This window comes from Pagrus pagrus (assembly GCF_965226575.1).
Source record: "Pagrus pagrus genome assembly, chromosome: 10".
Lineage (NCBI taxonomy): Eukaryota > Metazoa > Chordata > Actinopteri > Spariformes > Sparidae > Pagrus > Pagrus pagrus.
Genome location: NC_140194.1, coordinates 31,538,328 through 31,551,708, shown reverse-complemented (window position 1 = coordinate 31,551,708; position 13,381 = coordinate 31,538,328). Strand labels below are relative to the sequence as shown.

Here is a 13,381-nt window from a genome sequence, read left to right as displayed (position 1 = left end):
ATCAATATAAAAAAACATATCGTGATAACAGTTTTGGCCATATAGCCCAGCCCTACGCTCTACCTACTCCTCTAGCGGTCAAGTTAGCAATAAAACATTAGATGCAACATCTGCTGAGACTTTCAAAGAAAGCTTGCTGACAAACAGTTCAAATATTCATATGACGACTTTTGGACAATTGTTAACTTTGTCGAACATTCGCGCTTTGGTGAGGTTTAAAATCATGAGTGAAATCATCTAGCTTGCGTACATTACGTAATGCAAGTGATGCAACTTTGTTACTCACATAACGCAAGTGACAGAAGTTGTGTCATTTATGTACGTTAACTAACTTACATAACATAAGTTAAAAACAAATCTCTCTTAAATCTTGGTCACAAACAGAATGCAAACACCATTTTCCAGAGGGAAAGTCCAGTATATATCCCATTTTACCACCGGTCACTTATCTTTACACTACAATTATTTAATTTACTGTCACGTATCCATGATCTAGGGTGGACCAGCACACACTTCTCAGTGTTAAATAGACATTACATTACCTTAAAACCGTCAAAGACTTTGTGACTTTGTAGTCTAGCATTCTCTGGATGAATGCTGCTCACTGCCAGATGAAATTTTAGGTTCCAATTGTATCCAGACCAAACACAACAAGTTACTTCAGCAGCTGCTCTTTTACCATTATGATAAAGGCTTGGGGGAATGGATTTAGGCAATGGAGCACACTGACAAGTTAAACACAAAGATCTTCAAGTGTATTTTTGTGTGAGAGGAAGGTATGCATGATGTGGTGCACTGGCTGCAGGAGAAGCCAGGAATCTGATAGGCTGGTAATCAGCGTGCCAATGTCCAGTCCTGCTACCAGCGCCAGGCCTGCCATGGGCTCACACACTGGGTATATGGGAGCTGCTAGGCTGATAGCAGCCGGACAGCGTGGAGAAATGTTCCTTTAGATTAGGGCCTCGCGCCTATCAATCATCAGGGATGGAGGAGGGGAGTGACACATCACAGACAGGCTGGAAGGGAGGAGATGCTGGAGGAGAGTGTGTGTGTCAGTCAGAATATCTGGTGGAGATCAAGAGTGGGTGATGGAAGCACAGGGCGATGCTGGCCTAAAGTGCTCCTTATGAGCCCTTCTCCCAAAGATATAAAAGTTAAACATTTTCACTGCAAGCATGTTCCTGTGCATGCCTGTTTTGTTTTTGGTTGCTCTAGCTAGTTTAAGAGAGAAAGCAGTCACAAGACACCAAACTCAGGAATTTACAGTTGTGGTCAAAAGATTACATACACAACAAAGAACTTTCTGTGATGGAATGAGTGGAACACATACTACTTCCAGATGTGTGTGTGTGTGTGTGTGTATATATATATATATATATATATATATATATATATATATATGTGTGTGTGTGTGTGTGTGTGTGTGTGTAACAGTAAATTAACAAATTAATGTTTAATTAACTAATAATGTACTTTTTATTGATGATGGTTATTATAAAGAGTTACCCCAACCGGATAGCCTGACCGTCAGTTCTTCATTTTGTATCTCCCTCATCCCTCTATGTCTTCACCTTCCCGCTTCCCATCCCCTCACCTCTAATTTCACTATCAGAACTGCACCTTTTAAAATCTCTCACCCCTCATCGCTCTCATTGATGCCTTAAACCTTAACCCCTCTTTCACCCTTTATTAGCTATCTCTGCACTCCAAACTCAATATTGTACTTCTTTATTCCAAACCAATTTTCTTGGTGTTCCTTCCTTTCACCTTCTTGTCACCTGTCCCATTATTTTTTCCCTTCCTCCCTTTTTCTCTCTAACCTCTCTAAGTCCCTCTATCATAAGTTCACCCCCTTTGACCTCAACCAGTCTAAAGATGACATCTTGACTCAACACTGGGAGTTAACCGTCTATGCTCCTGGTTTAACAGATAACACACACAGAGACGCAACACGCACAGATATTCAAGCTTTAACACTGTCCCTGTGTCAGAAAACAAATTTTACCTTAGTGTGAGGAGATTCTTTTATTCATTGGTTTATTCAAATGCGAAACCTTATTTCTTTATATATAAGGTACTTCGCTTTTGATATAATAATACAGTATAAAAGTGTATGTTTGAATGAATCTACTATAGATGTTGATTACTGTAAAACCTTTTAAAACCTATCAAATAAACTGGATGCCAAGCAAAAATTAACAAAGAAAAATAGGGGAAAAAAGCACTTTCCTGTATCTCTGGAATGGTAACATTTTAGAGGTATTAGGTTTTGGGAGGTCTAGGATTTGTATGAATGGCTCCACAAAGAGATGAGCAAGGCAGCAGCAGTGCAGAAAACTGGAAGCTTTTACACAAACATCTTATCCTCCAGTTGCTACATTCAGCCATCTGTGACTAGATGGATCAAAGTGCAAAACAAAGGTCTTATCACATGTGGACATAGTGATGAGGGTGCACCTTGTGCCATTTGTGATGACTGCAATGGGGGAATGGTTGCCATGCACAATAAGCAAATGCATCCTCAACCCAAATAAATACGACTTTCAGCTGTGATAATATGCATATAGTGTGCCTCCATGCTCCATTATAATTAACTACTGTATGATAACCCAACACCCACCCACAATACACACACACACACACACACACACACACACACACACAGAGCCTGGTAAATAATAGTAACCATTATTACGCCTGCCATTATAATGCTTTATTTGAGCTAATTTAAATAACTCTGTTGGGGAGGATAAGGAGCGAGGAGTGCTGGGAAAGCAGGAAAACACTGGAGTACGCAACTTTTCGGGGGGTGTGATTGGACAGCCCCGAGAGGACCTTCTTCACCATCTATGTCACACTAGAAGGCTAGAAGGAGGAAGGACCAAGGCAATTCTTTAATGGTGCTACACTACTATACTTTGTACAGTGTTTTTATTACTTCTGCTGAGAAGCATGGCTAGTTTTTGAAAATAGTATACGATAACATAATTACTCTTTTCAGTTCCAAAATTTAAATCTTACAGGCGACCTATTATGTTTTTCCATTTTTATATATGCTCTTGTGCATGTAAAAGATCCAAAAGAAAAAGATTTAAAAAGTCCACACAAACAGAAGGTCCTCTCTCACACAGAAATCAGTGCTGTTTTTTAGGAATAGATTCTAAAACCTTTGGGCAAATGGTAACAAATTCGGCCAGACCAGGAATACAACACAAAATGTAATGATGACCAAGTCGACCAATCGGTTCAGCCCAGTTCTTTGAATAGCTTATTTTGTCCAACCAAACTCTAAAAATTATAAATTTACTATCACATAAGACAAAGAATAATACTTACATCTGAGAAAAGTGATATGATTTATTGATCAAATAGTTGCAACTTAATTTTCTGTTTACAATGTAATTGATTGATTGACTCATTATGAGCATACTCTCAAAAAAAATACTCTCAAAGCACATTCACTTTATACTGAACTCAGCGTGATGGTGATTGGTGACAGTTTGTCTAATAGAGGGAGGAAGCAAATATGTATATTAATTAATGTACTGTAACTCAGTCTGCAACTAACAATTATTCCTATTGTTGATTAATCTGTCAATTGTTTCTCCATAATCAATTAGTCGTTTGGTCTATAAAATGTCAGAAAACAGTTTAAAATAAAGTCCTCAAACATCTGTTTGTCCACAACCCGAAGACATTCAGTTAACTATCATAGAGGAGTAAAGAAAGCAGAAAATATTTGCATTCAAGAAGCTGGAATCAGAATTGACTTTGTTTCTTAAAAGTTACTCGAATTAATTAATTGATTATAGAAATAGCTGGCAATAATTTGAGAGTTGACAACTAATCCCTTAAAAGACTGCAGCTCTAAGTTTGACCCTCTTTCACAGGAACATGAGCACTAGGGTGCATGTACTGTCCTGTGATGAGCTTTCCCATACTGTACTGTCATGAGGTTTCCCAGAAGATATTGCTATCACACACGCTCCTCTATCATCCCCAGTCAGAGGATTTAACACAGTTGGACCTTTCTCATGAGGCTTTCCTTCTTGAAGATTGCTCTTGCATCTATATTAGCTGCAAATTCATATTCAGAAATTGGTAAACGTTTCAGTTATTTTGTCCACCAGCTTGGATATAAAACACTTTCAATGTTGAGTGATGGCTACTGACAATGGATTTCTCCAGCATTGAGGAAGGAGAGAATGTGTGGGGATCACCAGCCAGCCAGCCAGCCAGCTAGCAAATGACAAGGGATTAGAGTGACACCCATTTGCATATCAAGAATTTTAAGCAGCAAGGGAGAAAATATCGAACCCTCCAGCCTGCAAGGTCAACCAAAAGATAGTTTTTTTTTCCTTCTCTTCATAATTTATTTTGCATATCATGCACTATGGACACACTGTAGATTAAAAAGGCGGCTTTAGCATATCACACCATCCCTGATAGGGACCAGCTCCCACCTAGACTTCTCCTAGACACCATGCCACCACCACACCCTCATCAAACTGACACACACACACACACACGTGCACACACACATGCATACGCATGCACGCTCACACACACACACACACACACACACACACACACACACACACACACACACACACACACACACACACACACACACACACACACACACACACACACACGAACACATACACACATTCATGATTGTTTTAAGACAAACTACACATTGGAGAAAAGAAACTGAAAATTGCCAAAGCCTCTAATCCATTCCAAGTTTATCACCTCTTTAATTTGGATGTTTTCCTTTTTTTCATATCAACAGGAGCCACAAAGCCAATGTTTGGTTAGGCGCTGCTGGCTGAAAAAAAGAGAAGAAAAAAACCCCCACTAAACACAAAAAGAATCGCCTCGACTATCGGCTATGACTAAGGAATTTATTCAGATTGACACATAAACAACTCATTACACACTGAAGAGACAGTGTCAAACATGTCGATTGGAAAATGTTGTCTCCATTAATGAATTGTATTATCTTTTAGCAGCTGGCAGAGAGAAGGAATTAAAATGTTCTGTTGTTGTTTTCTCTGTTTCATGTAAATATCAGGCTGTCTGAACAACAGTAATGACTGGGAAAAAGAATTATTTGAACAAATCATTTAAATAAATTAGAGATTATTATCAGAAGGACAGAACATAAACTGTGAACGGGAAGGGAAATTAAAAAAAATCATATCGAGAAATGATTGTATTCCAAACTAGAATAAATCACATTTTTGTCACTTTTGAAATATAATTAGATTAATATTCAGTGAATTTAGTCTTTCTATATATATGAGATTGCATGAGGTGCACCAGGACGTGGCACATATTTAACAGTGGCACTCGTCTTAGCTAAAGGACAAGGATATGGTCTTTGGCTGCTAGAGGGTCCAGCAGCAGAAATCATATGTGTATTACTACATTAACATGTGCATGTGTGCATGAGGAACAGCTGATTAATTTCATTGATTGTTTAAAACTCCTGACTCGCCGACAGGATCGTTTGTATTTCATGTTAATTTATGTTCTGTGTTCTTCTACACATAGAAAGGTCACACACAGACCAGATTCATACAGGAAAATAGTTTGGAGTGAAGCAGCTGTTCTGATAAATCCTGACATCCTGTCTAAACATATTTATTTTAGAAGCTAAACGTTTAATTCTGTTCCCTTTGGAGAGTTTATAACTACAGCTTTTAGTTTAGCTGATAAAACATGCCACAATATTTGTTACAGTGACATTACTGCGTGCATGGAAATGTTTAAAATAATGGACAGCAGCCTCTCAAATCATGAAATCAGAGTGTATATGCATGGTGTGAACCCACCTGTGTAGGCACATCTTACTATTTGTTTTCTGCTTTTTAAAGGACGTGTTATTCAGACTGCGCTTTTGACTTTTGACTAGCTTTTTGCTGGTCTATGGTACTGTCGCTTTCTGTTTCTTCAAGATAGTAATCCACCATCAGTGTGCCTGACCACACCTCACTTTACGACCAACATGCCCATGGGCGCACAAGTGGGCACAAGTACATTTGCTATGTACACAACGTGGGCGACTACATTGGTCTGACACTTGCAGTGAGTGCGCGCCTCTTTGCACCATGCAGAAGATAGAGCCCACTCTCTGCCTTCTCTAGTCAGCTCACCTGGTATAGCTTCAGAACCAGTACATATGGATTGTGTAAATTAAGAACATGTGGAAATAAAGTCTGTGACAGCTCTCGTACAATCATTACACTCTACATCCTCATTATGAGTCTTAATCATAATGCAGGCCGCGGTCACTGTAACTAAACTTAAATAAATAATTATTGTTCACGTATCAGACTTCCACTTTCAAATGATATCCGAGGGTCGGGGATAACACTGATCCTCCTGATTGTTTTGTCAAGTGGTCAGTCAGTCCGATCGCTGTAAACATATAAATACTACGGTTGGAGCGGGCGGTATATGAGGCAGATCCATGTGCACACATTTACAAGTTGATTTGGGATTTATAAAAGGAAAATGTGCACTGTTGGGCGTAAGCCAGGTTTTATAAGTCAGAATATTTTTTAGAACTTTTGTACGTATGCAAACATTCAGTGTGGATTCTCCTGTTTCTCAAATGTAGGATTTCTAGTAATATCTTTAGGCTTTGAACCACTGGTAAGATAAAACAAGCCATCTGAATCACCACATTGGGCTCTGAGAAATAATAGTCAGCATTTTATTAGCATTTGGTAGACAAACAATCAATTAATCAAGAAAATATTCTGGAGGTTAATCTAATGAAAATGGTAGTTGTTGCTCTTATTTCTACAATTATCATCTATCAAAACTTTCAACTAACTGTTATTTAGGGATGAAAATAACTATAATTAGCATTGTTGTGTCAACGTCTGTTTGTAGTCAACAACTGACTGTCAAATTAAATGAAGTATAATTCTATATTTCTTTATATATTTTAGCAATATTTTCACATTGAACTGAAGGGACTGTAAATAAGTACTTCAATAATAAATAAATGTTCTTTTCTCAATGTAAAATAAGGGTTGCATTTTTAAAATAAAATAGGCTACATAACAGAGAGCTTTTGAAAAACGTGCTTGATTTTAGAAAAAATACATTTTCAGAGTTTTCCTTTTTTTTTTTTTTTTTTTTTGTTAACTTAACATCTTAACATTCTCAACCAACTGTATCAAAACAATCTCAACACCTCTTAACAACTGAACAGTCCTTTCCCTCTAATGCCTCACTCCCCCCAGTGAGCTTCAGCTTTTCCTGCCTGGATTTTAAATCTGGGCTGTAATTGTGTCAGGGCCATCCTCGTACACGTGTGTAGGTTCTCAATGTGAGCCTGAAACGATATTTTGTTTAAATAATGTTTACAGTGGAGAAAGCTGCCTTTATTTTTGGTGGCCTTAATTCATATTTAAGCTGGTACATTTTCTTAAAAGAAAAATATGGTATATTTGCTTTGTCTCAAAGGGGCGCTTCACAATGCTGCTTTTAATAGTCGCCACAGTATCAGAACATATGAGACGTACTGGTCTTAAACTGCCTGTGCGAAAATTCAACATGTTATAGTCCATTCTCGATTAAAAGTTTTGTTTTCATTGCCAACTTGGCTCTTTTCACAACACAACATGTGAAATACCTCTTCTCTGACTCGCATTTCCTGTCTGTGTATGTTTTTGCACTCGAGTGGCCCCGCTTGCCCGAATGCACTGATTTGATTGGCTAAGTTGTGTCACGTGAGATGATTTACAGCGCATGCATTTAGCCTGTGGGTTTCCATTGGCCGCTAAACCAGTACTGTAAAGGCTGGAAAAGTGACAGTTAATGTAGTAATGCTCCATCAAGATGTAATAATTCTCAATCATTTATTGGTTATAGTTCTGGGTCCGGATAGAACGGCGTCAATTGGTGACCTCTGGTCTAGAAGGTCAGAATATGAAGAAAAATGACAATTAGAAGTTCCCAAAGCCCAAGGTGACTTAAATTTGCCCATTTTGCCTCAATTGAAAGCTCACACATGTGCAAATATATAAAACAGAGAACAGAGAAAAGTAGCAAATCAAAGCGTGACATCTCACGGCATGTTTGTGGTGGTCGAAACAGATGAACAAATGAAGGAAAACACTCTTACATGCGATCTGGACATCCAAAGACAAAAAAATTTGAGAATTTGGGAAATTGACAAGAATAACTACTATAATACTATTAATAGCCTCAAATAAATATAAACCAGGTGTTATGCATAAGGGTGACAATACTGGACCACTGGCATGACTGTCCTTAAAGCCTATATGACGTTCGTAAGAGTTCGAAACTTGTGGTCCCAGGAGCAGAAGTGTCTAAAGGCAACAACAGTGAGAAACGTGTGGAATGCCAACACTCCCAGAGGAGATAAAACCCTGTTTACTTCCATCCCTGCTAATACACACGCTTCCTCTCATCTGTTTATGGGAAATGTCTGATACATGGTGAACATTTTGTGTGAACATGAACACATTAGCCAGTGACTCCAGCCCCACTGTGACATGCAGGACGAAGAAGAAGAAAGAAGAAACAATGAAAAGATAGAGAAAGAGAGGGAGAGATGTATGCTCTAAGGGGGCTGGAGGGTGGAGAGGAGGGAGAGGAGGGGGGCTGTTAGTGGGGTTGTTAGTGGGTGATGGAGAGACCAGAGGAGGAGAAGGTGGATGGATGGAGGGAGGGAGGGAGGGAGGGAGGGAGGAATGGGAGGTGGAAGAGGGGGGGCTTGACGATAAGAGAAAAATTCAGACCGGTCAAAGTTTCCTTTTTGCCAATCGTGCTCCTGATAAAGACAGCGCCTGCTCCGGAGCTGATAGAGGGGCTATCTCTCTCCCTTACTCTCTCTCCCCCCTCCTCCGTCCCCCCTCCCCCATCCCTCCGCCTCGCTCACCCAGCAGTTAGTTTGTGAGGAGGAGAGAAGGAAGAAAAAACGAAGGGGCCCTATCAGTGCAGCATCATGGTGCTACCATCAACCAGCCACGGCGCAGCAATTAATATCGCTCCAATTACTGTTAAAGGGACAAGGCTGGGACAGGACGATAATGAACACATCCTCTCTTCCCCACCAGAGGAATTAAAACGCACGTGCACGCACACACATAAACACTTGTGAACGTACACACACACACGCGCGCACGCTCGACTCTGGGTAGACACATGCACAAACGTACATTAAACGTGTGCAGCTTGAAAGGGAAATAATGCAAGATACTGCGGTAATCTTCTTGCATTGTTTAACTCATTGAAGACAACAGACAGAGAGAAATAAATAACCAAACAAACCTCGATAAGAGAGGAAATAAATAATAAAATTATGGCGATTTACTTCTTATCTTCTAGTGTGTGTGTGTGTGTGTGTGTGCTTTTGTAACGTCTTGAATACATTTTCTCCCAGCCTGTCACATTCACATCTCATGTTTAGGGAAACAGTAGGACAACACGACAGACCCTCAAAGACACTCGGAAGAGACAACACAGAACAACATCTCCAAGACACAGACATAGCCATATAGGGCTGGTAGATCCACTTGAGAGTAAGCCTGGGCAATAAAACAATAGCAAAATGTATCTGCAATAGAGACCTCATTGTTCGCAAAAAGAAGATAGTTCAATAAAATGTCTAATAGTTTCACATGTATACATTACATGCAAACCGATGGAAAGACTATAAGAATATGCCCCAGCGCATAAACAGCCTGTCATAACCCTTGATAATGGTGCGAGCTAAGAGTGCAAATGAACAGCCGATCATTTAACAGACAAATCCAACGTGTGCTCTCTCCCTGGCTCATTTAAACAACCTATCAAAACCCTGGGTGCTACATGTGACACAAAAACAGCCAATCATTTAACAGGTGTGTAGTTCGGTTCCACCATCGCCATGTGATTGACAACAACAGACGAGTGTGGAGTGAGGCGTTATGGATCCCATCGCAGTAAGACCCCTTGTAAGACTATTAGGTCACACACTGGCTGTGGTAATGTCTGCTTTTCTTGTGGTCCTATACAGTGGCCTACAGGCTGCAGCCCCGCCAGCAAACACAACGACCTCTTTAGCCTCTATCTATCCATCAGTGTCACGCATCCTCCAGACCCGCTCTTCGCTGCAGGAGTGTCTCCGGGTTCCTTAGGTAGAGCAAACAGGATGGCTCTGGCCGCCGCTGCTCTGCCATCCGGCCTGTTTGCTGTCTATGAGCCCAGAGATACTGCAGCTGCAACAGCCATAGTGGTTGGCGCGACCACCGGGGCAACCATGGCTCACAATCCACCGCACCAGTTCCACCAATAATTATTGTTATCAACCGATATGAAACTTCACTATCGTGACTTTTCAGCCAGTGCTACGTGAGCGCAAATTAAGAGCTGAAATGGCTGTATGTGTGAGCAGCACACCACTTTCCCTTTTTTTTTTATTTCTTCAACTTTTTTGTCACATTTTGGTTAGGTTTAGGGAACATAAAGTCTTGGGTAGGTTAAAGTAACAAAAATACTCAGTGAGGTGTAAGCAACAAAAACAACTGGTTAGGTTTAGGCAACAAAAATGCTGGTATTAAACATTGGTGAGGATGCTAGAAGCTCTGCAGCTGACGGGAGGGCAAATCATGGCTTAAGCTCTGGCAGCTCTCCTGCTGATACAGCTGTCAGCTATGGGAAACACTGGAGCCCAATTTGTGCAATGTATCATTAATAATAATATATTTTTTTGAAATAAAATAACACTTTTCATATGAATGCTTGCTGTAAAATTATGTACTGTTTAATTTCCTTTCGGTTGACACAAAAAGGTGAAGACCTCATGATTTCATCATCAGTGCCTCCTGTGTACAAAGTGTACAAAGTTTTCACAATCCCTTGAGTAAAAACAAATATTGGAATGATTTGTTCCCTTCTGACTTAAATTCATGGTTCACTTTCGTTTTGCTTCATTACAATTAGTTCCAGATGCTAAATGAATATGGTTATTGTCTGAAGAGAACCCCTGTGAGCATACTGACCTGGACCCCTCCATGGTAACACCTCTTCGTCTTCCGTCCCCTCCTCTTGCTCCTCTCTGCTGCTGTGTGTTAAACCTTGCTCCGCCCCATCCTCATCTTCATTATCAGGGCCTCCTTGAGAGTCCTGCATCCTGGGCTCTGCATATGCAACACAAACAGTTACATTTAAAAACACAAAAATAATGTATCAGCTCTAGGCAGCTTCAGTCCGAAGCTTCAGTATCGGCCTTCAAAACAGGCTTCCTCATCGATTGAAACCTGTGTGTCTAAATGCGTATGTGTCTGTGTATCATATGTACATCTGGGCTGTGGCTGTTCCTGTCCGTTGATCAAAGGCAGTTTTGAAATGACTGCCTAAGCTGTGTAACACTACACCTCGCCATGCAGAGATGTAACCTTTGATTCTTATTACAACTCTGGAGAATCAAAGAGTCATCAGAAACTATGTCTTCACGCTCTCCCTTTAGTTTGGTCTTTTTGTTAGCTCTTTCCTTCCGTCTTCCAACAGTCTGTCATTCTTTCTTCGTCAGTGAATGTAGGTGGAACTCACTGTGCTTGTCTTTTCCTCCGGTTTTCTCTTCTGCTCCCCCTCCATCCCCTTGGCCTGTCACCTTCAGCAGAGACTGAGGCTGTCTCTGTGTTCCTCTAATCAGCATTGATACCCCTGCTATTGATCAAGCTGATTACACAGCCTCCTGCTCGCTGATCAAAGAGATCTGTATGTGGTCCTGCACGTGGCTGGACCGTATGTGTGTGTGTGAATCTGAATGTCTATATGTCTGTGTGTGTGTGTGTGTGTGTGTGTGTGTGTGTGTGTGTGTAATTATCCAGCATGCATATATGTGAACCCTGAACTTTGCCTGTGCAGCTGTTATCAGCTGGTTCATCACACCGCTGGATCCCTCCCTATTAGCGGGACTCATGATTAGTTAGATTAGATTAATAGTTACATCACAGCACCTCAGGCTATCTGAGCTGAAGATCTCTGTCTTCTTGTTCTGGTCTTGCATCATCATCGGGCCAAGGGTTAGGGTGAGTCAAAAGCTGACTGTATGGAAACGGATCATAAACATTATTAATCTCTATAAAATGTTTTACCGTAGTTACAACAAAATAAAGCGAGCCAGTTCTTTAAGGCAGACGTTTAGGTTGATAGATGAGGGAACTATTTAAAACACTAAGAATTGTTTCTGAATGCACTTTTGTTAATCATTTAATTCTGGTACTTGCAAATGCAGTAAAGAAGTCGTATGTCGTTTGTCGACTAATTCTGGCTGTCCGTGGACGTTCAGATCATAGCCAGTACGAACGTTTATTCTCAACTAATTCTGGATGTCAGTGGATGTCTAGATTATGGCCTGACTGGACGTCTTTTCTCAACGTCATTTATCGACTAATTCTGGCTGTTAATGGACGTCCAGATATCATCATGATATGATACATGATATCAACCTGTTTTGGACGTCCACAGACGTTGCCTGCTCAGTGGGTGAGTGCGAACTGTAAATAGTAATTAGGAACGTGTGAGAATATAAAATTCAGCTCAAGCAGCCACTACTTTTTTTTACACAACAACAATAACTGCTGGACCAATGCTGACCAATCTGCCACAAAACTAGGAGAAGAAGAACCAATAATGTCCGTTGATTAAGTCACTGGATCCATCATCAGCGTAAAGTGCCACAAATAAGTTAAGGGGAAAAAGAAAAGGCTAAGGTAGAATGGATCAAAACACGCCTTGCGGTCAGTCAGGCAGCTAAATAGAAAATGTTTAAACTGCTTGAAATAGCAACATCATTTCTTTCGTTATATATCCCTTATTTGACTGACTGTTTTACACTGGAGGTTTGGCTAGGTTCTTTAGGATGCCAAGTCTACTTACAGACAGGTGACACATTTAGAAACATGGAACTTTTTTATTTTCCTTAAATACGTCACCCCTCTGTTGAACTGCTATCTCAAAACCTAATTTAGGTTGTTTACAGCACAATAACATCTGATCGAATGTAATGGAAGTCAAATTATCATTTTGTCTGTATATAATATGCAACTTGCCAGAGCTGTAAGGTACTGGAAAAGCATGGAAATGCACTTTGAAAGTGCTTGAAAAGTGCTTGAATTTACCATTGAAAATATGTACTGACCAAAAGTTTAAATTAAAAATAATAACATAATAACTGAATTCAGTTTGAAGAATGAATCAGACATTTTTAAAAACTAGTGCATGCTTTGTATTCAAATAAATTATATTGTTTTGCTTGTAAATATCTCCTCGTATGCCTCTCTTACAAAAAAACACGTAATTTCACACATTTTCATTGAGCCCCAACATTTCTTTATGTGCTACTAAA

At 40.0% G+C, this 13,381-nt stretch overlaps 1 protein-coding gene across 1 annotated transcript in view; it reads right to left on the bottom strand.

The window, feature by feature from the left end:
• The window catches only part of zfpm1 (zinc finger protein, FOG family member 1), a 120,130-nt gene that overhangs the window by 46,827 nt on the left and 59,922 nt on the right, over positions 1-13,381 (bottom strand). Inside the window, exon 3 of the mRNA XM_084363470.1 lies at positions 11,031-11,168. Within this exon, the coding sequence (XP_084219596.1) occupies positions 11,031-11,168 (138 nt within the window). The remainder of the gene's footprint in view (positions 1-11,030; positions 11,169-13,381) is intronic.